The 27,742-nt window shown below is 37.7% G+C and overlaps 1 protein-coding gene and 1 pseudogene across 1 annotated transcript; one reads left to right on the forward strand and one right to left on the reverse strand.

Annotated features, from left to right (window-relative positions):
• PDCL2 (phosducin like 2) lies at window positions 1-27,205 on the reverse strand. The gene is made up of 5 exons (XM_066386276.1): window positions 27,175-27,205; window positions 25,755-25,845; window positions 12,998-13,141; window positions 1,396-1,604; window positions 1-158 (listed from the first exon to the last, which is right to left on the reverse strand). The coding sequence occupies exons 1-5, from the start codon at window positions 27,203-27,205 to the stop codon at window positions 1-3; spliced, it is 633 nt and encodes a 210-aa protein (XP_066242373.1).
• LOC136405538 (F-actin-capping protein subunit alpha-1-like) lies at window positions 4,303-5,991 on the forward strand (annotated as a pseudogene).
• Window positions 27,206-27,742: the final 537 nt, after the last annotated feature.

Here is a 27,742-nt window from a genome sequence, read left to right on the forward strand (position 1 = left end):
CTATTTGGTATCATCATTATCACTGTTTGAACTATTAGTGTCATCATAAATAGAAGTGTTTCTAATTGAAGATTCCATCACATCGACAATGCCTTTTTTGGGGTTTTCTTCCAAATCAGTCTGTACTGCTCCAACTTCTGCCAGCTTCCATTCAAGTTCTGCAATAAATAACCCATCATTAGATTAAAATCTTAGAAAAATTCAAAGAAGAATTTCTCATCTATATGAAACAGAAGTTGACTCTAATAATATTAATGTAGAAAAGGTATATTTAAAACTAGATGACAATGAAAATTACTACAATATCAAAATACACACTGGATAAGTAACAAGTGCGTTGTATAGAGATTCAGTAGTGAATAGGAAGTTAGATTATGAATTGGTCCAAAATCATAGAATGGGATAAATGGAAACTAGGAGACCCACAAAGGAATAAGATGTAGAAGCAAGAATAAAGAAGAGTAGGGTATTTGGGCATGGGGAAAGAGTATGAAACAAAGTATAAAAGAACAAATGAGTGTGTCTGTGGGTAGTGGTTGAAGATCTGCCTGGCTGCAGCAGAAACTAGAAAACACTGAGAAATAGGTACTTCCCACAGAAATTAGGGGATATTTCAAAATGAATATGAAGCAAAAAAAAAAAGTAGCCTTTGATTTTTTTTTATTAAACAAGAACATCAAAAAAGCAAAAGATAAGTCAAAGAAAGCCAGGGGTCGGGAACCTATGGCTCACGAGCCAGATGTGGCTCTTTTGATGGCTGCATCTGGCTTGCAGACAAATCTTTAATAAAAAAAATAACGTTAAAAATATAAAACATTCTCATGTATTACAATCCATTCATTTCCTACTGATCATGTTCATGGTTGCGGGTGGCTGGAGCCAATCACAGCTGTCCTCCGGGACAACATCAAATTTTTATTGGATAATGTGTAACGTACACGGGTTGTTGTATGACTCTCATGGGATTACATTTTAAAATATGTGGCGCTCATGGCTCTCTCAGCCAAAAAAGGTTCCCAACCCCTGAATTATGCAAATGAGATGCAAAACCAACTTTTATTTCATTGGTGAAAATGCACTAAAGGCTGAAAGTACTGGAGTATCTGCACGTTCCTTGATCCCCTAATTGTTGTGAACAGTAGATAGATAAGTGGGTTGAAATTCTCACACAAAAGATTCTGAAATTTTGACTTATTTGAGACAAGGAACCAGTAAGTATTTAAACAAGCAGGTGTTATGGTAAGCATATTATTGTAGGAAATTAATCAAGAACCATTCAAAAAGAGAAAGGAAGAAAGAGGAAAATATAGCAATAAAAACATCCATGATATTTGTTAATTTAGTGACTTTTTCACCTGTGTTTTTATAAACAAGTTTTTAAAATAACATCATTACCTTCTAGCCTGAGATTTAACCCTCCACATTCTATAATTCCAATGAATTTGCCTTCTATCTGACCATTTTTATAAACAAAAATTGTTGGTAAACAATTGTCATGGTAGTGTTGAATACAGCTATTCACGATGGCTTTAACAAATTTAGTTTCTGGAAACTTTCTTGCTAGAAGATTAAGATGCTGGTTGACCAACAAACACATTGGTATGCTAAAAAGAGAAACAGTACATACAATATCTTTATAAAAAACAAACTACTCATCTCAGACTAACAAAATAAGTGAAACATCTCATAAAAATATATCTTTAGATATTCTTTTAATAATATCTAAGAACATATCAATTATCACCCTCTATTATTTTTAGTAATAAACTGTAGAATCCTCTGATTTTCATTACAAACACCATTATAGACTGGGAATAAAGTTTTGCTACCATGGCAATTTGATGACTAACTAAGGCTAATCACATCTGACTTAGCATTAATTTAACCAAGCCAATTTCTAGTTTATGGGACACATGAGGAAAAAAAATGACACTTTTAGGGAATTTGTGGCTGTTCAGAGTTGAAACAAGGGGATCCCAACTCTTATCACCATCCCAGGGTTATTTTCACAAAAGATTATCAAATCCAAAATTCATCTCAAACTTCCTTGAATTTCTTTCTAACAGATATCACCCACATTTTTCTTTGGCATCCACTTGTTGGGCAAATAAGTTTGTAAAATTTGTGTTACTGTAATTGATTTTGTTCACTTTTATTATTAAAAATGGCCGCTGCCCACATGATGGCGCTGCCAGGTGACTCTGCTAATTACCTTCCTGCTTGGGAAGAGGCTTGATTATGCTAATGTTTGCTGGAGGAGGGGTTTTCGCACCAAAAGTTTGAAGAAGAAGAAGGAAGTGGAAGGAGACCATGTTTTTGCAGAGAAGCAGCCAAGATGGTAGGGTGCGGTGCTGAAGGAGAAGCCAGTTTGTGCAGAGAGAAGGAGATGGGAACCAGAGAGGATTGAGCTAGTAGGGCCTTTGATTCTAGGAAAACTGGGAGAAAGTCAGTGGCTTTGGGAGCCCTGAATGAAAAGGGAAGTGTATTCCTACTGTGTGTATTTACTCATCCACCGGTGCAAGGCTAGAATAAAGGCATGGCCCTCCAGTTCTCAACTCCGCTGTTTCTCCACCGTCTGTCTGAACCTAATGTGAACCTGCACAAGCCTGGTGGCTGTGACGGCCGCGGCTACTGGCCTTACACCACTCCGTGCCACATCCTGTTCCCCATAATCCACAACTACTCCTCATTAGAAATTTAAAATTGATTAAAAGCGTGACCAAACCCTGAAATTCTTCTTCTTGCTTTATAACTTAAATCCAATTACTTCCATTCTTCAATTTTTTTTCTCCCAGCCTATCATTCATTCACAGCTTTATTAAAATGTTTCAAAGCTAGTCCTCTACTTTATCCCATACTTTTTCCATTTCCTATGGGAATTTTCTCTGTTTTTCTGCTTCCTTCTTTTCCTATTTTCTCAATCATTCCTTCTCCACTTTAAATAAATCCATTCAAGCTATTTAAGTTTTAAAAAGTCCCTTACTATGCTCTGTCCTCTTCTAATAACTACTCTCTCTCCTTCTGTTCATAGCCCAAATGAAAAAGAAAATGAAAATCTGTATGATCTGTTCACTTTCCATTTTCAAAGCCCTCTTGTTTTGGCTTCTTTAATAGCTTTCCACTAACTTCTTTTTTACTGCTTTGACTGCCTTTTCCTCTCGTTGCCTCCAGTGTATATGTTCCTGGTGATAGTGTCGTGGACCCTCTTCTTAGTCCCAAAGTCCAGACACATTCACTGGGAAATTTTATCCGTTCCGATATAAACAGCTAATGAACTTCAACTCTCCTCCTCTCTCAAACCTATATATATATATATAAATCTAATCTTTCTTTTGTGTTTTCTTTTCTTTAATAAACCTAAATTTGATAGTAGTTTTTCTTTGTCTTTATACTCATTTCCTCATCATTCATATGGTGCATATTTGAAATAGTGTTATGACAAAAGATTAGTGTGAACTGTGTTAATCAGGGAAAGCTTCCTTGAACGCACAAAATTGTTATTTTCTGTTGTACTGCTTTGTATGTCTTTCCAAATATTTATTTATTTATCATTTTAACCAAGGAGGTGAAAGACCTATCTATGTATTGAAAACTATAAGACAATAATGAAAGAAGTTAAAGAAAAAAGCAAATAATTAGAGAGCTATTCCATGCTCATGGATTGGAAGAATCAAAATTGTTAAAATGGCTGTACTACCCAAAGCAATCTACAGATTCAGTGCAATCCCTAGCAAAATCCCAATGGCTGTGTGGGGTGAAATGGGCGAATCAGAAAAAAACAGGAACTGCAGGATTCCATACATTGGTGGGACATAGAAGCGAGACTAAGAGGCATGGACGGGAGTGTGGTGGTTACGGGGGGTGGGGGGAGGGAAAGAGGGAGAGGGGGAGGGGGAGAGGTACAGAGAGAACTGGATGGAGGGTGGCGGAGGATGATCTCTCTTCGGGTGATGGGTATGCAACAGAACTAAATGACAAGATAACCTGGAAATGTTTTCTTTGAATGTATGTACCCTGATTTATTGATGTCACTCCATTAAAATAAAAATTTATTTTAAAAAAAACAAAACACCTCTTGGTACACAGTAACACAAAAAAAATAGTTGGGTTTTTTTGGTTTAGGATGTTTTTTTTTTACACTTTAATTCTTATACTTTATGGTTTAGTATTTTTTAATTTCTTATTGAACTTATTCGGTGACATTGGTTAATAAAATTATATAGGTTTCAAGTGTAAAAAAAAAAAAATCCCAATGGCTTTTTTTCAAAGAAATAAGAATAAATAATCTGAGGGCAGACCAAGATGGCTGACTTGGAGGATCGGGTGTCCGATGAGGAGAAGGTACCCATAGCTGCTAAATTCATTACTCATGCACCCCCAGGGGAACTTAATGAAGTATTCAATGATGTCTGGCTACTACCTAATAATGACAATCTCTTTGGGGAGGGGCAGCACATGCATTTCCCCAGTATAACATGGATCAGTTCATGCCTGTGAAGATAGAAGGATGTGAAGATCAGGTTTTAATTACAGAACATGGTGACCTGGGTAATGGCAGATTTTTAGATCCAAGAAACAAAATTTCCTTTAAGTTTGATCTCTTATGGAAAGAAGCAAGTAACCCCAGCCAGAGGAAGCAGATGGAGGTCTGAAGTCTTGGAGAGAATCATGCGACAGCGCTTTACGGGTCTACGTGAAAGACCATTATTCCAATGGCTTCTGTACTGTTTATGCTAAAATTATAGATGGCCAACAGACCGTTATTGCGTGTAGTGAAAGCCACCAGTTTCAGCCTAAAAATTTCTGGATTGGAGATCAGAATGGAAGTTCACCATCACTCCACCTACAGCCCAGGTGGTTGGAGTACTTAAGATTCAGGTACACGGCCCTGGCCGGTTGGCTCAGTGACAGAGCGTCGGCCTGGCGTGCAGAAGTACCGGGTTCGATTCCCGGCCAGGGCACACAGGAGAAGCGCCCATCTGCTTCTCCACCCCTCCCCCTCTCCTTCCTCTCTGTCTCTCTCTTCCCCTCCCGCAGCCGAGGCTCCATTGGAGCAAAGATGGCCCGGGCGCTGGGGATGGCTCCTTGGCCTCTGCCCCAGGCGCTAGAGTGGCTCTGGTTGCGACAGAGTGACGCCCTGGAGGGGCAGAGCGTCGCCCCCTGGTGGGCATGCCGGGTGGATCCCTGTCGGGCGCATGCGGGAGTCTGTCTGACTGTCTATCCCCGTTTCCAGCTTCGGAAAAAACAAAAAAACAAAAAAACAAAACCAAAAGAAAGATTCAGGTACACTATTATGAAGATGGCAGTGTTCAGTTGGTTTGGTTAGTCATAAAGATGTACAGGATTCAGTAACTGTTTCGAATGAAGTACAAACTGCCAAGGGGTTTATTAAAATCATAGAGCATGCAGAAAATGAGTATCAGTCAGCAATTAGTGAAAACTATCAGACATTGTCAGACACCACATTCAAGGCCTGGCGCCGGCAGCTTCCAGTCACCCGCACCAAAACCGACTGGAACAGGATACTCAGCCACAAGATTGGCAGAGAAATGCAGACTGCTTCAAGGCTGAACGTAGGATTCTTCAGTACATGGTCTCAGCGTATGGTCATATGAGAAATATGTGATTTATAAACAAGAGTGATATTTTGCTAGGGTTTTCAAAGTTAACAGGTTTCCTAGTCTCATGGAATACTGTTGAACCTATAGCATTGTCTTGATACTTTTTGTGCTCTCTGCCTTGTAATTTTGCTTTCACTTTATCTACTTGTAAATTTTTTTTTTTAATTCTGCCACATTTAATGATGGAGAGAGAGGTCTATCCTGGAGTCATTTTACTATTTAGGACATTTTCCTAGCCACAAAGCCCTGTCACTGATATGGACAGGTAATGTGTCCAGTGCTTCTCTACCCCCGTCCTTAGAGCACTCCTGGTACTTCCGTGGTTTATCTGATCCGCCGGCAGCTGCAGGGCTTTTGCTACCAGCGATAGCCAGACTGGAGGCACATTCATCCTTCTCCCCTCTACTGCTTTGATCATCAATCACAGCATTCTGTAACTGTAGTTTTCAAAAGTTTAGATTGGAGCTTTTCAGGTTCTTTTGTTGGGCAAAGGAAGTTTTTCTGGAAATACCACTATAGCCAGCTTCTCTGGGGAAGTTGTCTTTACATTCAAAGACTTGAACCACATTCCCTGCACGTGAACATGTTTGCTTTCTTCCCTCCCTCACCGTCTGTCTCCTTCCCATCTAGGACCATTATAGTTGTAGACATCTGCATTTTTAGCAGAGTTTTACCCATTTGTTATTTTTTTTTTAATATTCAAGAACTGCTGACATATGAACGATGTAGCTGAGTTTCAGACTTGAAACATGCAGATGAAGAAACAATAGGAATCTTGTGTTTTAATACATTGTGGCAGGATTGTACTATAAGCAAATGAATCAAACAACTCTGTAAATCACAGACAAAACCTAAAAACAAACCAAAGTGAAAAGGATAACTTCCAGGCAGTATCTTTCTATTGTAACCTGTTGTTTGAGGCAGTACTAATGATTTGTTCTAAATAGGATGTAAAACTTGTTCCAAATTACTTTTCCTCAGTCCTACCTGCCAAGAACTTATGTAACTATGATATAGCAACCCTTCCCAGGTATATTGGCAGGCATATGTGTGATCTCAGAATACACAGGTGACACAGATATGATATGACAACTGAAAAGGTGGATTCATTTACATTACACTTCTATGACCAGGTCTTAAAGGAAGGTCAGTTTTTAAAAAACTAAGTAGTGTCTTCCTACTTATCTCCATATAGTCAAAAAAGAAGGATGTGTGTGCTTCAGCTTTGTTTTTTGTTCAGTAATACAGTCAAGCAAGAGTTTGTTGCCAAGTGACCTATTGAGCTTTGTAACCTTTTTTGTTTATTTTAAATAAAATATATTTGTATTATTTGTCATTCATACTATCCATCCATATCACACTATCCTTGTATCAGGTAGTCCAATAGAAATATATGTGTTTTAAAAGTAAAGAAAATTTAAAAAAAGAATAAATAATCCTAAAATGTGTATAGAACTACATACAGAAAAGAAAGAAAAACCCTGAAAAGCCAAAGTAACCTTGAGAAAGAACAAAGCAAGAGGCATCACACTCCCTTATTTAAAACTATACTACAAAGATACAGTACTGGTAATTAAAACAGTATGGTATTGGCATAGAAACAGACACATAGATCTGAGGAACAGAATAGAGAGCCCAGAAATGAACCCAGACATATATGGTCTATTATTTTATGACAAAAGAGCCCACCAAGAATATACAACAGGGAAAGAACAATCTGTTCAATAAATGGTATTGGAAAAGTTGGACAGCCACATGCAAAACAATGACACTTGATCACTGTCTTAACCATAGACAAAAAATTAACTCAAAATGGATAAAAAATTTGAACCTGAGACCTAAAACCACAGATATCCTAGAAGAAAACATAGGTGGTAAGCTTCTTGACATAGGCTTGGCAATGATTTTTTTGAATCTGAAACCAAAAGCAAAAGCAACAAAAACACAAATAAATAAATGGGACTACATCATACTAAAAAGCAAACAAATCATCCACAAAATGAAAAGGCAATTGACTGGAAGAAAATATTTGACAAACATATATCTGATAAGGGGTTAATATCCAAAATGTATTAAAAATAAAACCCATACAACTCAATAGTAAAAAAAAAACACCCAAAAACAATCAAACCAAAAATCAGGCAGAAGATCTAAATAGATATTTTTCCAAAGAAGACATGCTGATGGCCAACAAGTACATGAAAAGATGTTCCACATCATTAAACATCATGGCAATGCAAATCAAAACCATAATGAGTAATCATTTCATACCACCTAGAATGGCTGTTATAAAAAGGACAAGAAGTAACAAGTGTTGCACTGGGCAGGTATCTCACTCAGTTGGTTAGACACTGCTCTGACATTTGAGGATTGCAGGGGATAAATGGTGATTACTGAAGACTTGACTTGTGGGGTAGTGAACACACAATATGGTTTATAGAGATGTGTTGTAGAATTGGGCACCTGAAACCTGTATAATTATGTTAACCAGTGTCATCTCAGTAAAATTCAATTAAAAAGTAATAAAGCTAAAAATGACAACAAATAATGAATGCATAAATGGGTGAAGCAATAAATTGATGTTTTTCTCTCTCTTCCTTTCTCCCTCTTTAAAATCAATCAATCAATAAAATAAAATAATAAAGGAATAACAAATCTTGGAGAAGATGTGGAGAAAAGGGAACCATGTTGGTAAGAGCAGTCACTATGGAAAACAGATCAAAGTTTCTCATAAACTAGAAACAGAACTATCATATGACCCTGCAATTCTACTTCTAGGTATTTATAGAGAGAAAATGATAACATTAACTTAAAAAAAAATGTACCTCCATGTTCACTGCAACATTATTTACAATAGCTAAAATACTAAAACAACCTAAGTGCCTATCAATGGATGAATGGATAAAGAAATGTGTGTATATATAATGTAATAGTATTCAGCCATAAAAAAGAATGAAATTTATCCATTTGCAACAACATGGATAAACCTTGAGGACTTTATGCTATGTGAAAGAAAGACAAGTACCTAATGATCTCCTTAAATGTGGAATCTAAAAAAAAACAAAAACTAAACAGAAAATAAGCTCATTGATACAAAAAACAGACTGGCAGTTGCCAGAGGTGGGGGATGGGGGAGGGAGACAGGTGAAGGAGATCAAAAGGTGAAAAAAAAAGTCAAAGCAAGGAATTACACCAAAACAAAATCTTTTTTTATCTTCAGCTGACATACATAAACATTCATTTACTAATCTTGATATTGGCCCATGCGCTGCTTGTTGGAGTTCTCCATAGTTTATCTCATCTAAAGTATACCATAATTCATTGTCTTCTGTATTTTCTTAGTCCTGCCCTCAGGCCAAAAATCTCCCTTTCTTCTACAACAGCTAATCAGTAATGGAATATTGATCACATTGGTTTAGTGGATGGCCTACTAAAAGTATTATTAGAAAAGTATATACTGCCTAACTTAAATATCAATTATAAGTTTCAATTTTCTGGCCCTGGACAGTTGCCTCGGTGGTAGACTGTCAGCCTGGCGTGTGAATGTCTCAGGTTGAATTCCGAGTCAGAGGACACAGGAGAAGTGACCATCTGCTTCTCCACCCTTCCCCTCCCCCTTCTCTCTCTCACACTTTCTCTCTCTCTTTCCCTTCTACAGCCATGGCTCAATTGGTTAGAGCACATCAGCCCCAGCGCTGAGGATGGGTCTCCATGAAGCCTCTGCCTCAGGTGCTAAAAATAGCTCAGTTATAAGCATGGCCCCAGATGGGCAGAGCATCAGTCCCAGACTCAAGTGGCCGGGTGGATCCTGTTCAGGGTGCATGCGAAGTCTGTCTCTCCTCCTCTCACTTGGAAAAAGAAGAAAAAAAAGTTTCAATTTTTCTCAAATAGGTGAACTGAATCCACTAATATCTAATGTAGATTCATATTAGTATTATGGTCAGAATGAGAGCTGAGTCAGTAGTACAACAGATACTTAAGAGGTGAGTGGTATGAATGGCAGAAGGCAGTGGACATTGGTGGTGGCAGGGAAAAGTATGAAATTAAGAGGATATGATATAATAGATTGTGGTGCAAGGAGAAAGTAGTTGCTTGAAGACAGTTATGACAGTAAGTGGTAAGGGAACCAATTTGGATTTGGGGTTCAGGGACCCAAATAAAAGTTATAAAATATAAAGGACAGCTCTGATTTCAGAAAACAGCCTAACCTGACCAGGTGGTGGCATAGTGGATAGCGCGTCAGATTGGGACGCAGAGGAGGCATGTTTAAAGCCCTAAGGTCGCTGGCTTGTGCACAGGCTCATCCAGCTTGAGCACAGGCTCACCAGCTTGAACACAGGGTCGCTGGTTTTGTGTGAGATCATAGACATGACCTCATGGTCGCTGGCTTGAGCCCAAAGTCACTGGCTTGAGCAAGGGGTCACTCAGTCTGCTGTAGCCCCCCTAGTCAAGGCACATATGAGAAAGCAATCAATGAGCAACTAAGGTGCCACAATGAAGAACTGATGCTTCTCATCTCTCTTCCTTCCTGTCTGCCTGTCCCTATCCATCCCTCTCTCTTACTCTCTCTGTCTCTATCAAAAAAAAAAAATCAGTTGGGTATAAAATAATGTAAAAGCACCATTCCTTCAAAATCAGAATTTGGGAACATGTATAAGATTGAATAAAAACAGAAACAAGCTGGCCCTAAGCTCAGCCAGGGTTAGTTAGATCCCTCTAAGGTGCCCTAAATAGGCTGAGCCTTCACTTGGATGAAGAATGGGCCCAGTTCTGTAAATTTAGTGGCAAAGAAATATTAAAATTATAAAACTTAGGAACCTAGTATAAAAGCAAATTCTTACCCTCTCATAATTATAAAAGGCAGCTAGAAATACAAACTTAATACTTATACTTCACTTTCCAATATGAAAATTTTAAGTAAATCCATTATTAAAACCTAAACTTTTATAAAATACAATTGTAACACATTTTTTTCTGTTTTTCAAATTTGATTATAATTTTCTTTTTTTTTTAGTTTATTTTTATTTTTATTTTTTTTTTTAGGTTTTTTATTTATTCATTTTAGAGAGGAGAGAGAAGTGGGGAGGAGCAGGAAGCATCAACTCCTGTATGTGCCTTGACCAGGTAAGCCCAGGGTTCCGAACCAGTGACCTCAGCATTCTAGGTCGATGCCTTATCTACTGCATCACTACAGGCCAGGCACATTAATTTTCTTAAAATGTATATTTAACACTGACACATGAATGCACTTTTTTCCTTCTTTTCCAAGAGAGAGGAGGGAAGGTAGACAGATTCCCGCATGCGCCCCGACCAGGATCCACCTAGCAAACCCTGTCTAGAGCCGATACTCTGCCCATCAGGGCCATGCTCACAACAGAGCCATCCTCAGTGACCAGGGCCGATGCGCTTGAACCAATTAAACTATGACTGCCGGAAAGGAAGAGAGAGAGAGAGAGGGAAAGAGGAGGGGTGGAGAAGCAGATGGTTGCTTCTCCTGTGTGCCCTGACAGGGAATTGAACCCAGGACATCCATATGCCAGGCCAACACTCTATCACTGAGCCCAGCTGGCCAGGGCCAGATGAAAACATTTTCTTAATGTCAAGAAAACTAATATTTTATATAACTTTCTTAGAATGCAGAAAAACACCTTTTGAGTTCACAAATATTTAAAATATTATAAAAACAAATCCTTACTCTTTTAAGTTCATCAAAGCATGTGACAGTTTTTAAAACCATGAGACTGAAATGCATTCAACCTCTTCTATGAGCTTTTGAAAATTATTGGTCAAATGTAGTAATTTATCTAGTAATAACCATTAAAATAATTGTATACCAGGGTATGGTAATTCAGAACCAGTATCTATTCTGCATATCCTAATGGGTCTCAGGAAAGACATCCAGTGTATATAACACTTCGGTATATAACATTTATGACATACAAATCCTAGTATTATAAATGTTACTATTTCACATACTTACTATGAAGAACCAAAAGCAGTAAATCTCCAAGTTGATAGGAAAAACAGGAAATGATTATTTTTAAGACTTTAAACTACTAAAAAATTATTTACTAAGCATTTTAGTTATAGTAAAAATAATGTCTTCTTTTATGGGGTATGACTCCTATCAAAATTTGTCTGAGGAACCAATGAGCTGGTGGTAAACAGCAAGACTATCATTTGCATAAATTGCTCTGTACAGAATTTCTCTGAGGACCCGAAGAGAGAACGCATTTTTTATTCAAATAATGAAATAAAGACAATGAGGGCTTTTGTCATGGCCTCTATTCCTGGATTGGCTTGGAGCTCAGGCAGAGGGTCTGGGACCTAACACTAGAGGTGCTGTCTCTATGAGAGATTTGTGAAACTATGGGAACTTGCAGCTTCTCTGTGGCACAGAGTTGGGGATAAAGTCCCTTCTTCTCAGTTATCATCATATCAGGCTGAGGAGGCAAGGGGACATATGGATTATACTTAGTACAGCTAAGCACTCTAAAATTAACTATTGGGAATAGTTAACTACCAGGGGAATGCAAGAGAATTGTTCTGTAAAAAGAGATAAGAGATATGATATATCCAAATGCACTGCATAATTCTTGATTGGATCTTGTTAAAAAATATATGTATTTATTTAATTTTTTAAAAATTTTATTAAATTTATTGGGGTGACATTGGTTAAAAATGTTATACAGATTTCAGGTGTACAATTCTATAACACATCATCTGTATCTTGCATTGTGTGTTCACTACCCCAACAAAAATATCAGTACTTATAAAAGACATTTTGAAGTTAGTTGGGAAAATTTAAGTAAGAACAGGGTATTGGATGCTATTGAGAATTACTGTTAATTTTGTTAGGTGAGAAAATGCTATTGTTATGTGAGAAAATGCTATTATGGTTATAGAAAAATGCACTTATGTTTTGAAAATATATACTAAAGTACTTAGGATAAAAGTGCCATGCTGTGTGTAATTTACTTTGAAATGGTTCTGCAAACACACACACACACAAATGATATAAATATAGCAAAATGATAACTGTTGAATCTACCTAGCCAATATTTAGGGGGCTCATTTTATCCTTATTTCTATTTTTAAGATTTTCTGTAAGTTTTATTTAAATTAACTGCCAGAGCATGCTTACTTTTTTCTAAAAAGTGTGACAAGTTCTTTAAGTTAGAAAATATATTAAAATACCTAATTTAACCCCTGGAGCCAATGACTCTATACTTGTATGTGCATATATATACATATATTTCCTTTTTGTGAGTACTCTTTGCTATATGCTTTATCAAACTAGAATATGTATCTTAAAACATTAGCATATTAATATTTTGCAAAAAAAACACAAAAAACCAAAACACAACAGTAATTGCCTTGATCTGTATAGATGAATTACAACCCATACATCTTCGTCTGCATTTGTGACTTCATTCACATACTGATTTCCAGAAATTTCTCTTAACTCTCCAAAATTTTGTTTTTTCTTAAGAGCTTTCCATTCCTGTAACCGCTTCTCTCTAAGTAAAAAAAAAAAAGAAATAAAATTACATAAGAAAATTATTATATTCTTAAGTTCATTCCCATACACAGTAATAATTTAGGGCAGCGAGTGTAATGCTAGTACATACCAAGCACTTTAAAGAATGATTGAATTAAGGTCCTGGCCGGTTGGCTCAGTGGTAGAGTGTCAGCCTGGCGTGCAGGAGTCCCGGGTTCAATTCCTGGCCAGGGCACACAGGAGAAGTGCCCATCTGCTTCTCCACCCCTCCCCCTCTCCTTCCTCTCTGTCTCTCTCCCCCTCCCGCAGCCGAAGCTCCATTGGAGCAAAGTGTGCCGGGCACTGAGGATGGCTCTGTGGCCTCTGCCTCAGGCGCTAGAATGGCTCTGATTGCGGCAGAGCGACGCCCCAGATGGGCAGAGCATCGCCCCCTGGTGGGCATGCCGGGTGGATCCCGGTGAGGCGCATGCGGGAGTCGATCTGACTGCCTCCCCGTTTCCAACTTAAGAAAAATACAAAAAAAAAAAAAAAAAAAAAAGAATGATTGAATTACTATTAATGATAAGATAATGCCACGTTCTATGTTTATATGGGAATTTGTGTTATCATGGGTATTGCAAGTAATAGAAGTCAGCTACTGACTTAAATTTATTTTTATTTAATACTAGGTCTTCATCATAGCTATAGAGGGTTTATTTAGACATTGAATCAACAAATTCTCATATACAGAATTCTTATATACTTAAGGGAGAAAATATAATAATAATAATGGCTAACATTTACTGAGTGCTTATTATGTTGCCAGGCACTGTTATAAGTGCATTACATTAACTAGTCCTTGCAAAAGTTTTATAAAGTTAACACTATTATTATCCCCATTTACATGCTCTTAACTATCATGCTAAGCTGACCTTCAGTCCAAGGCCTTTCTGAATATGTATAATTACTTGTTATAAAATTTATTGCAGGTAAAAAGGTGATAGAGAGGAATGAGAAGTTTGAACCCTAAGGTCAGACTAAACTGGGTTTAAACACCAGTTCCCACTTACTAGCAGCATGAACTTGGGCAAGTTATTTGATCTCTCTAAGCTTCAGTTTCCCCAGCTGCTATGGGAATAATACCAATACCTTCTTGCATAAGACTTTTGGGAATCAAATGAGATAATACATGTAAATTTCTGAGGATGGTGCCTAGCACACAGTAAGCATTTCATGTTACCTCTTCATCTATAGGGAGCCTTAACACTTTCTTAACTCTCCAAATTTACCTACTCTGATTCAATTGTTGAATGCTTGGATTCCTGAAGCAAATCCAAATGGTTTCTTATTCATGTGCTAGGTTCTTCAAAGTTACTAGTTCTATATCCCTAAGTTATATTGGAACTACTTCCCTTCTTTCTGTATATTAACTATATTTTCTTATTTTCTATATTCTTGATGCTCTGGCTTTGGGGGCGTTGCTGATCCTGGACAGACTGCCCCTCCCAGGTCTAGCTAGTTCTGAAAGATAGCAACCTCTTGCTGGAGAGCAGATTCTTCAAATGCAAACCAACCAGTCCAGAGTCCAGTCCCTCGATCAACTCCTTATTAAACTGAACCATTATCCCTCTGCCCTAATTGTCCATGGGTCAGGTACCAGACAACTGGAGACAGGACCTGTAGCTCACACCCTGCCCAAATTATTCAAACTAGCCAATCCTAAACCTGCTTGCCTGCTTTGCTTCCCTTTCCCATGAAGAACACGTGAAGGCTGGTGCCCACGCTATCCCCTCACTTCTGCCTCTCGTCCAGTGGGAGTGCTTTTCTGCGTGGCCCTGCGTTGTGGTGCAGTGAGTAAAAAACTATCTTTTCAATGGAAATTATATCCTGATCTGTTGGCTTCACTATACCTAATACAAAATCCTGGGTATAATTTAAAACACTTTGTCCTTATTTCACATATTAGAAACATGTCAGGTGAAATCACTCTATAAAACAAGTAATCCAAGCAAAACTGAAGCCTAGAGGAAAATGCCAAGAATAACAATTCATGTCTAGGACTTGCCCTCTCACAATGTTCAAACTGAACTCCTTCAATTTTCCCTCTCCTGACCCAGATATTCAGAATTTACAGTTATTCCAAAGGTCTTCTAGGAGCCAGACTTTATTTGCAATGAGTATTTAGCACCATTATCACTAACTTTCCTCAATTTTATCTCACAGGCTTTAATAGTTTTCAAAATTTTGAAGAAGTTTTTGTTCCAATGATGTCACCATGCCCTACGGTATAACTATTAACTATATCTCTTCCTCCTCCCTTCTAATACCTTCCCTTCCTCATTTTTCTTTGTTACTTCAATGGAATTAGTCAGGGAAAGATGTAAAGACTTGGGTTAGTTTTGCCATCAGCAAGTGACTAAGAGCTCAGTGGCTGCATTTTATACCCAACAATCATATCAGTTAGGATTAAGTTGAATGGACAGAACACCCTCTAACTATTTTAAGCAGCAACAAATTTAATCTACAGAATTAAGTGCTTTAAAAACTCAGTGGAAAGATGGAGGAGGCTCTAAGTTGAGCTACCAAGAATGGCTCGAAGCACGTTACAAAACTGGTCTGCCAAGGGAACAGGTTTTTCTGCTGCAATTCAGAAACTTGGGGAATATGGAACCACTGTTCCAATTGTGCCCTAGTATAAAACTCCTCTGAAGATCAGGAAACTGATGTAACAATTGTTCTCTCTAGGAATCTATTTCCTTAGTAAAGATGGGGAGAAAATAATTGCAAAAGACGTATCTGATCAAGAACTGTTATCCTTAATATATAAAAGCTCTAAAACTCAACAGTAAGAACAAACAGTCTGATTAAAGAATGGGCCAACAACCTAACAGAAACCTCACCAAAGAAGATATACAGATGACAAATAATGCATTATATGAAAGGATGCTCCACATCTATGTCTTCAGGAAAATGCATATTAAAACAAGAGACTGCTACACACCTAAGATAATGGCCAAAATCTGGAACAGTGATGCCACCAAATGCCAGAGAGGATGTGAAATAACAGGAACTTCCATTTATTGGTGGTGGCAATGCAAAATGGTACAGCTTTTGGAAGACAGTTTGAATATTTCTTATAAACTAAACATACTTACCATATGATCCAGCTATTGCACTTCTTGGCATTTACACAAAGGAATTGAAAATATATGTCCACATAAATACCTCTGCACAGGTGTTTGTAGCAGCGTTATTTATCACTGCCAAAACTGGAAGTAATCAAGATATCTTTCAGTAGGGAATAGATAAATAAATTGTGGTACATCTAGATCATGGAATATTATTCAATACTAAAAAGAAATGACCTATTAAAAGACATGGAGGAAACTTAAATGCATATTGTGAAAGAGTAAGTGAAAGAAGACCATCTGAGAAGGCTACTGTATGATTCCAACTATAAAACAATCTGGAAAAAAACCCCAAAACTATGATGACACTAAAAAGATCAGGAGTTGGCAGAAAAGAAGGATAAATAAGCAAAATACAGAGGAGTTTTAGGGCAGTGAAAATACTCTGAATGACCCCATAATGATGGATATATGTCATTATGCATTTTCCCAAACCCACAGAAAGTACAAGACCAAGAATGAAGTGCAGTGTACATGATGAACTTTGGCTGATGATGATGTATTGATGTAGGTTAATCAATTACAACAAATATATCATTCTTGCAGGGGATGCTGATAATGGAAGAGCCTATGCATATGTAAGGGCAAGAAGCATATTAGAAATATCTATACCTTCAACTCAATGAACCTAAAACTTCATTTCTAACAAAGTCTTGAAAATTTTTTGTTGCTATTTTGTTTTGGCTTTAAATGAGAAATTCGCTTTAATATTCAGTACTTGATCAAAATAACTACAGAAGTTTATCTTAAGAACAAGTAAAATTTTGACCTGACCAGGTGGTGGCACAGTGGATAGAGTATCAGACTGGGACGCAGAGGACCCAGGTTCAAAACCCCAAGGTCACCAGCTTGAGTGCAGGCTCATCTGGTTTGAGCACAGCTTACCAGCTTGAACCCAAGGTCACGGGCTTGAGCAAGGGGTCACTTGGTCTGCTTTCGCCCTCCAGTCAAAGCACATATGAGAAAGCAATGAACAACTAAGATGCCAAAACAAAGGGTTGATGCTTCTTGTCTCTCTACCTTCCTGTCTGTCCCTCTCTATGTCTCTCTCTCTCTCTATCTCTGTCACACATAAAAAAGAAAAGAACAAGTAAAATTTTGAAAATTTTCTTTTTCCTTAGATCAAAATTTACAGCAGCTATATGAAAATGCCATAATTTGGTGGCAGAGTTGAACGTTTGATGTGAAAGATGCAGGTGAAATGACTTCTTGTATAGTATCACTTTTTTTTGTGACAGAGACAGAAACAGAGAGACATAGAGAGGGACAGATATATAAATATTTCATTTTATATCTCTAAAAGATGAAGATATTTCACAGTTCAGGTATCAAACAAATAATCCTATTCTCTCCATTAAAAAAAATTATTGTGGTAAAAAAACAAAACATAAAATTTACCATGTTGACCATTTTTAAGTGTATAATTCAGTGGCATTAAGTACTGTGTCCATTTTTTTTTTTTTTTTTTTTTTTTTGGTATTTTTCTGAAGCTGGAAACGGGGAGGCAGTCAGACAGACTCCCGCATGCGCCTGACCGGGATCCACCCGGCACGCCCACCAAGGGGCGATGCTCTGCCCATCTGGGGCATCGGGACCAGAGCCACTCCAGTGCCTGGGGCAGAGGCCAAGGAGCCATCCCCAGCGCCTGGGCCATCTTTTGCTCGAATGGAGCCTCGGCTGTGGGAGGGGAAGAGAGAGACAGAGAGGAAGGAGAGGGGGAGGGGTGGAGAAGCAGATGGGCGCCTCTCCTGTGTGCCCTGGCCGGGAATCGAACTCGGGACTTCCGCACGCCAGGCCGACGCTCTACCACTGAGCCAACCGGCCAGGGCCCTGTGTCCATTTTTTTAAATTTGTTTATTTAAATGAGGACCCTATTGGATTAATACAAGTGGTTGTTATATTTCCTAAATCTCATTTAATTCACAGATTCTTTTCCATGTATTTTTAGCTCTAGAAAAATTTTTTTCTAGCAATTTCTTTGTTGAAAGAAAATTGCTTGTTCAAAGTTTTCCATAGTCTCAATTTTGCTGATTGCATATCTTGAAGTCAATTTACACAGAAATCTAAATTTTTAATAACAATGCTAAGCGATTATTTTGACCAACAAATTTAAGAACCGTGGGGTTGGAGATCCAAGATGACAGCAGAGTAGGTGGAAGCTACGCTCACCTTCTCCCAGGAACAAACTGGAATTACAACTAAGTTATAGAATAATCATCCTGAATAACTAACTGGATACTAGCTGAAGAGAAGTCTTATGACCAAGGATTTAAAGAAACCACATCCCGCATGGCCAGTGGTGGTACAGTGATAAACTGTTGGCCTGGAGTGCCAAAGTCACCATGGTGTTCAAAGCCCGAGGTTTCCAGCTTGATCCTAGGATCACTGGCTTGATCCTGAAGTCACTGGTTCAATGCCCAGTTAAGGGACATATGAGAAACAATCAGTAGCTGCACAAATAAAGCAGAGTGACAAGTTGATGCTTCTCTCTCTCTCTATTCCCTACTTCTCTTTCTCTTTCCCTCTCTCCCTCAAAAGAAGAAGAAGAATATGACACATCCAGACTGTTAGGAAGAGCAGAGACAAAAAGGCTGGCCACACTCCCATGGATGGTGGCTTACATTCCAAAGGGTTATCTCAGCTGCAAGGGGTTCCCCCTTAGAAGCATAGATCTTAACCACAAGCTGGGCTCCCTAGCCCAGAACATCTTAGCTAGGAATAAGGGCCCACATAACATCCAGCCATAAAAATCAATTAGATTTCTGTCCTTCAGGGGAATTGGGAGTCTGCTAGAGACACAGGTACCCTCTTAAAGAGTCAATGCACAAAATTTTGTTCACAGCCACTCATCCTGGGCTCCTGTAGAGAGAGGGCAGACTGGACTAGAGTCACATGAGGAGAGTCTGGGGTTTTTAATTCTTGGGAGAAAGTTGAAGAGACAGCCACCAGAATCCTTGTGCTGATTCATTCTCCAATATTGCAGATGCCATCTTTTTTGTGTGGACTACTCTCCTCCATGTAGTAACAGTCTGGGGGAAAACAATAGCCTGACACTCTGGATTCCCCTGCACTCCACCCTGCAGAGTTTATGTCCTGCTATCAGCTGCCTTGGCCAAGGTATAGAGGTCTGGTCAAACTCAAGGGGTGTCACTGACTGAGTTGAGTGGATTTGGGACTGGTGCTATCCCCCCCCTCACATTACCCTAGACCTCACTGATGCTTTAACCTCATGGGAAATCCACTAGAACCACCCTCCATCCTTCTGGCTGACCCACCTGCCCCATTCTTACTGGCTGTGACCTGCTAACATCAGGGCAAAACCCAGGACAGACTTAATTGTGGCTCTGAGGCAGAGGCCACACCTTCCACCTTCCCCAAAACCTGACCAGTACCTTCCCTTCACAGGACAACCACTCACCCCTATCTAGTAACTCGTTGTGAACCTACCTCCTGCAATTTGAGTACTGCCTGAGGCTCTTTTAGCTACTGAGACTAATAGGCAGCTGGTAGGTGGGGGCAGGCAGAAGTGGATGTCAAGGTACCTTGGGACTTTTTGTAACCTGCCTCCAGGCCTAGGGCTGGTAAAAGCAAGCTTTAGTGTACAGATGGTCCTTAATGCACGTACTCACGCTCAGCAGAAACAGCTACAAACTGTGGATTACTTGTAACTCCAAATTGGTTACCCAGGAGCAGTCACAGGCAACATCTGTCATTGGCCTGCACCAGAGTCCCTTCCATGAGACCCAGAATCAACACACCTAGTGGCAAGCTTCAGACAACATCAGAGCAGGATTCAATAAGCTTCACAAGTGGTATCTCCAATGGGTGATCTCAGCAGACATCAGACCATTCTAAGGTGAATTCATGTGGTTAACACCTGCACAGCACCTCACATACTATGGTTGGGGCTGGGCCTCACAGTCAGCCAGCCTAAGAGTTGATCCCAAGCACAAATGGGATGATAGCAATCAAAGCTCAATTACAATATGAGGGCCCACATAACACACATAAGGGACATTCATGGAGCACCCAGCTCAGGTGATCAAGTGATGCACCACTTGACCTACAGGACATCCACTACTTAAGGCCACTCCACAAAGACTGGGAGTTATAGCAGACCTATCTAATATATAGAAACAAAGAGAGATGCAGACAGACAAAGAGAGAGGGCAGCATGAAAAATAAATAAGGGCCAATTAGAAATGAAGAATACAATATCTGAAATGAAGAATATGCTGGAAGGAAAAAAACAGTAGGTTGGATGAGGCAGAAGATTGAATTAGCAATTTGGAAGAAAAGGTAGAAAATAAAAACACCCAATCAGAGTAGAAAAAAAATTTTTTTTTAAAGAATAAGGATAATTTTGGGACCTTTGGGATAACATGAAGCATAACAACATCTGTATCAAAGGGATACCAGAAGGAGCAGAGAGAGAGCAAGGGATCAAGAACTTATTTGAAGAAATAATAACCAAAAATGTCTCAAACCTGGCGAAGAAAAAAGACACAGAAATCCAGGAAGCACAGAAAGTTCTAAACAAGATGAATTCAAGGAGGCCCACAGCAAGGCATATCACAATTAAAATGGCAAAGGTTAAAGACAAAGAGAAAAATCTTAAAAGCATCAAGAGAAAGACTGTCAGCTGATTTCTCAACAGAAACATTTAAGGCTAGAAGAGATTGGCATTCAAAGTGATGAAAAGAAAAGACCTACAACCAAGATTACTTTACCCAGCAAGGCTATGATTTTTAAATTGATAGCATCAATGACAATAGTCTGGGACCCAACACAACAAAGTAATTACTGATAAGGAAGGACTTCTGCAATTTAGTTACTTTCTGTATTTGTTATATACTTTTCGTTCCTCAATTCTTCCATTATTGCTTCTTTTTGTATTTAGCTAATTTTTTTAAATACCGTTTTTATTTCCTTCTTTTTTCTTTTTTGGTATTCTTTAAGTAGTTACTTTAAGGGTTAAAATTACTATCTTACAATAACCTACTGTGAAAAATATCTTAGTTTCAACAGCATACACACACCCTGTTTCCTATATCTCTCCATCCCATCTCCTCCTTTATATTTTTGTTACAGACTACATTGTTATATATTGTGTGTCCATTAACATAGATTTACAATTGTTGTTTGACTAATTTGTCTTTTAAATCATATAGAAAAAAATGAGCTAAAAATAAAAAGTACAGTAATATTGGTTTTTATAATTGCCTATGTAGTTACCTTTACCTATGTTATTTATTTCTTCATATGGCTTTGAGTTACTTTCTATAGTACCTTTTAATTTCAGTCTGAATGACTCCTGTAGCTAATTTTTAGGACAACTCTATTTATTTATTTTTAAATTGAATTTATTGGGTGACATTGGTTAATAAAATTATATAGGTTTCAGGGGTACAATTCTATAATACCTCATTTGCATATTATATTGTATGTTCAATGTCCCAAGTCCAGTTTTCATCCATCACCATGTATCCCCCTTTATCCTCTTTGACCTCCCCCACTCCCCTTTCCTTCTGATAATCACCATACTGTTGTCTGTCTATGAGGTGTTTTTTTCTTAATCCCTTTACCTTAGCTTTTTACCTAGGAATGTTTTAATTTCTTCATTCTTATAGCAAAGCTTTGTCAAAGATTCTTGCTTGATAATTTTTTTCTTGTGGCACTTCAACAATATCAACACAGTCTTCTGGCCTTCAAGATTTCTGATGAGAAACTGGCTGATAGTTTTATTAAGAGTCCCTTATATGTGACAAGTACCTTTTCTCTTGCTTATTTCAAGCTTCTATCTTTGTCATTCTACAGTTTATTATGATGTGTCTTTGTGTGGTTCTCTTTGAGTTTATCCTACTTGAAGTTCATTGAATATCTTGGATTTGTAGACTTATCTATTTCGTCAAGTTTGGGAAGTTTTCAGCCATTATTTCATCAAATACTTTTTCTGCCACTTTCTCTTTTCATCTGCTGGGGTTCCTAAGTTACATATATTGGTTTACTTAATGGTATGCCACAAGGCCAATTAGGCTTTGTTCACTTGCCTTTTTTTCTTTCTATTCCTCAGACTTAATTTCTATTGTCCTGTCTTCAAATTTGCTGATTCTTTCTTCTTGTTGTTGAAATGTGCTTTTGAAGCCCTAGTGAATATTTTACTTCAAATATCTTACTTTTTTGTTTCAGAATATCCTTCTGGTTCCTTTTTATAATTTCTATCTCTTTATTAGTATTTTCATTTTATTCATACAATGTCTTCCTATCTTTGTCCGTGTCTACTTTTAGCTCTTTGAGCATCTTTAACTAAGTAATCTTTGCCCAGTAAGTCTGACATCTGGGCTTTCATAGATATATTTTGAATTGATTTATTGTGTTCCTATGAATGGGCTGCACTTTATTCTTTCTTTGTGATTTTTCTTCTTGAAAATTGAACATTAATATAGGTAATGTGATAACTCTGGAAATCAGATTCTCTTCCTTCCCTATGGTTTGTTTTATTATAATTCATTGTTATTATTTTTAATTATTATTATTGGAGCCTCTATGCCAGGGATCAGCTTAAGGTGAAACTATTAGGTTTTCTCTGAGCCTTCATCTTTCCCAAGACTTTTAAATTTTTCCATATACATGGTTACATATATCTTTAGTGTCCATAAAACAATAGATGTGGCTCCTTTAAATGCCCTGGAAGCCTCCTTAGCCAGTGGGGATTGACACAATGATGACCAGGCTCTGTGTCTGTACCTCTGTGTCACAAGCAGCAATCCACAATCAGAACACAGAACTTTGATATTTAAGGACAAAGTCCTTATTGCCCACCCTACTACAGTAGCCTTTATCAGAAATACAGGTTTCTGTCCAAACAGCTGCCAGCAATGAAGCTAGAGGGTGAGAGATGGATAGCTGTTAGCAACTGAGAACTGAAATCAACCAATACTAACTGCAATTTAGCAGCCAAGTTTTATCCTGGAAGCTGAAAGTGTTAAATAGACTTCAGAGTTCCATAGCTGTCACTTCAGACAGTTTTAGCCAATATAATTGTTGTCTAGGTAAAGAGATGAATACCTGAAGTTTTCTATTTTGCCATCTTTCCTGATGTCAACCTGGTCTGTCTTTTTAAAAACCCTCAAATTTTGGTTTCTCTGATGTATTCTTATGATTATATTGAGGTTATGAAATATTAAAAAGTATGCCACAGGCCCTGGCCAGTTGGTTCAGTGGTAGAGTGTCGGCCCAGTGTGTAGAAATCCCGGGTTCAATTCCCAGCCAGGGCACATAGGAGAAGCACCCATCCGCTTCTCCACCCTCCCCCTCTCTTTTCCCTCTATCTCTCTCTTCCCCTCCTGAAACCAAAGCTCCACTGGAGCAAAGTTGGCTGCAGTTCTGAGGATGGGTCCATGGCCTCCACCTCAGGTGCTAGAATGGCTCCGATTGCAGTGGAGCAATGCCCCAAAGGAGCCGAGCATCACTCCCTGGTGGGCATGCCAGGTAGATCCCGGTTAGGTGCATGCAGGAGTCTGTCTGTCTGACTCCCCCCTGCTTCTCACTTTGGAAAAATACAAAAATACAAAATAAAAATAAAAAGTATGCCACAGATGGGATATGTCTTCCTTAGCACATCATATCTGGAGTTACGTAATGTCAGTATGTATCATTCATCATTTTAACCTTGGTCATTTTCCTAAGATCATATGCACCAAAACTCTACACTGGTAACTAACTATTTCCTCCTTCATAATTACTAAATATTTGGAGGAGGAGATACTTTGAGATTATGTAAATACCATGCTTCTACTTAAAATTTCACCTACCCATTTTAGCATCTATCAGCGGATCTTGCCTATGGGGAATTATTGCTGTGATGTTCAGATGGTGATTTTTCTATTTTCTTCATTCTATGCTTACTCATTAATTGGAATTCTTTAATGAGAAAGAAATGAAATTTCTTTTGAATTTTTCTTCATGTATTCAGTTAATTATTTACATCTCATGGATATTTATTTTACAGTCCAATATTATATTTATTTTGTTGTTCCATCCTGGTCGTTGAGAGATGTTTTAGTTTAGCTCCTATGCCTTAAAAAAAAATTTAGCACTTCTTTACTTGCTGGCACCATAAGATGCTTAAGACTCATACTGTGCTTTCTCAATTCACATTGTAGAGTAAAGCAGTTTTCCAGGGTACACTGGTCTATTTTTACAAATGCTAGGTGTGCTCATTGCTGCTTGAGTATTTCTGCTTCTAACCCAATTCACTGATTTTTGTTTTTGTTTTGTTTTTTTGATTTTTTAATTTTTATTGATTTTAATTTATTGTGTTTACATAGATTCTAGTGTTGCCCTGAATGCATTCCCCTTCCCCGGGATGCTCCTCAACATCTCTCTTGCCCCCCTCCCTATTGCACCCTCCCCCTTTCCCTTCATGTTTTTTTTTTTTTTTTTTTAATGTTAAAACAATCTTGCATTCCAGGGATCAGTTTTACTTGTTCAGGGCGTATTATTCTTTTTTTAAACTGATAGACTTAATTTGTTAATATTTTGTTTAAAATGTTGTGCCTACATAGAAATACTTTTTTATAGTATACCATTTTTTACAATTTTTTTTAGATTTTATTTATTCATTTTTAAAGAGGGAGGAGAGAGAGAAGAAGAAGAAGAAGAAGAAGAAGAAGAAGAGGAGGAGGAGGAGGAGGAGGAGGAGGAGGAGGAGGAAGAGGAGGAGGAAGAGGAGGAGGAGGAGGAGGAGGAAGGGAAGAAGAGAAAGAAGAAGAAGAAGAAGGAGGAGGAGGAGGAGAAGAAGGGAAAGAAGAGGAAGAAGAAGAAGGAGGAGGAGGAGGAGGGAGGAAGAAAAAGGAAGACAGAAGACGAATGAGACAAAGAAGACGATGAAGAAGAAGATGAAGAAGATGAAGGAGAAGGAGAAGGAAAAGAGAAGAAAAAGGGGGGAAGAGCAGGAAGCATCAACTCCCATATATACCTTGACCAGGCAAACCCAGGGTTTTGAACCAGCGACCTCAGCATTCCAGGTTGATGCTTTATCCACTGCACCACCATAGGTCAGGTATTTTCACATTTTCTTTGTCTGGTTTTAGTATCAAAATAAGTTGAATTTTGAGAGAATTTGTAACTGGTAATTAATTATTAAATGATAGAAACCACTGACAGACATCATGCTAGAAAGTCATGGCCCTTTTTTTATCAGCCATTTATTGATATTTCCACTTTACTCATGTGTCACTTGATAAAGTTCTATGGTACATTATTGGGTAGTTTTTAATTTAAGCAAAGGCATAAACATTTCTGGGAAAATTCCAACTTATATGAGTTAGTTTTAAAATCTTATTTAAAAATTAGTTTTGTTATATTTTAATCTATTCTGCAGACAAAATAGGGCTTTATTTTAATACATTCTTATAATACTTCATTCCAAAACTCATAAATTACCCCAATTAATTACAGTACCTATATGTTTCAATAGCTTTAATATCTTCTTCATCAAATTCATCTTCAGCTTCCTTCAACTGCGTAAGAGTCATTTTTTCATATGGTTTAACTAAAACAAAATAAATTATAGACAACTGTCTAGAACCAATTTTATTTCAGAGTCACATGTCTAGAAAAAATAATATATTAGATAAATGGAAATCAAGGCTATCTTTAATGTTGTTGTGTCTGCAATGCATAAAGCTATTTTGTGGCTGACTGCTTCAGGTTTGTTCAAAGTGTTATTACTTCTTCAGAGTTCAAGAACTACCAGGCTACATTTAAAAATAGATGTAAAAATCAATTTGACCTCATAAATTTAGATTTTCCCAAGTACCAGAAATTCTTGACAAAAACTACATACTACACAAAATGATCAAAATGAAAGGTAATCACAAGCTATAGAAATATTATGATAGAGAGAAAAAAATACTCACTAGGTTAGATACCTGGACATTTCAGCTCTGTTATTAACTAGCACGTGAATTTCAAAACACGAATTAGGAATTTTTGGTATTAGCAAAAATATGGATGGGACATATTAAATGATTTCTTTTCTTTTTATTTAGACAATTAAATTTAACAGGGTGACATTGGTCAACCAGAGTACATAGATTTAAAGAAAATATCTCCATATCATTTGGACAGTTGATTATGTTGTATACCCATCACCCAAAGTCAAATCATCCTCTGTCACCCTATATTTTGTTTCTTTTTATGCCCTTCCCTCTCCCCTCCCCTTTTCCTTCTCCTCCCTTCCCCTCCCCCTGGTAACCACTGCACTTTTATCTATGCCCAATGAGTCTCAATTTTGTGTCCCACCTATGTATGGAATCATACAGCTCTTAGCTTTTTCTGATCTACTTATTTCATTCAGTATAATGTTATCAAGGTCCATCTATGTTGTCGTAACTGATACTATGTCATCATTTCTTACAAGATACCACCTCATATCTGTTAGATTAGCTCTTATCAACAAGACAAGTAATAACAAGTGCTGGAGAGGCTGCGGAGAAAAAGGAACCCTCATTCACTGTTGGTGGGAATGTAAATTAGCACAACCATTATGGAAGAAAGTATGGTGGTTCTTCAAAATATTAAGAATAGAACTACCATATAACCCAGGAATCCCTCTACTGGGTATATACCCCCCAAACTTGAAAACATGGGCACATAAAGACACATGCAGCCCCATGTTCATCGCAGCATTGTTCATGGTGGTCAAGACATGGAAACAACCAAAATGCCCTCAATAGAGAATTGAATAAAGGTCATGTATACAACGGAATACTATTAAATGATTTCTAATATCTTCTCTCCACTGAAGTTCATGGAATACACTGTTACTACCATAACCATATTATCCCCTTCATTCAGCCCACCAAATGCACAACTATACCCAGTGCTTCTTTCTGTAAACGTAAAACCATTTCTTCAATTTCATCTTTTGGTTCTTCTTTTGGAGGAAGAATGCCAAAATCTCTTAAAATTTCATTCCATTCTGTATCTTCATTTGGATCCTATATAGAAATAGAAAATCTACTAACATAGTTGTGTATTTCATTATGTGTAAAATTTACATGTAGCATTTTTAACTATGCAATTGTTCGTGAACTCTACAGATAACTATACAATTAGTTTTAAAGAATAACACAAAGTGGCCTACTTTTTTCCCATTTCTCAGAACTAATGGGACTATATCTGATACACAGGGTGCATTCTCTGCCCTCAAAATTACACTGAGATGTTTAACACAGAACAATTTAGAACAGATATAAAATATTAATGAAATAAACTCAGAGTCTTTAACACAGAACGATTTAGAACAGATATAAAGTATTTGTGAAGTAAACTCAGAATCATGGCTTATTCTCTGATGAATATAGTAGGCAAAACCAATTTACATAACAAACAAATACTATGTTGTTTCTATTTCTAATTATATACATTCAAGACCTCCAGGTGAA

Source organism: Saccopteryx leptura, chromosome 5 (genome assembly GCF_036850995.1).
Source record: "Saccopteryx leptura isolate mSacLep1 chromosome 5, mSacLep1_pri_phased_curated, whole genome shotgun sequence".
Lineage (NCBI taxonomy): Eukaryota > Metazoa > Chordata > Mammalia > Chiroptera > Emballonuridae > Saccopteryx > Saccopteryx leptura.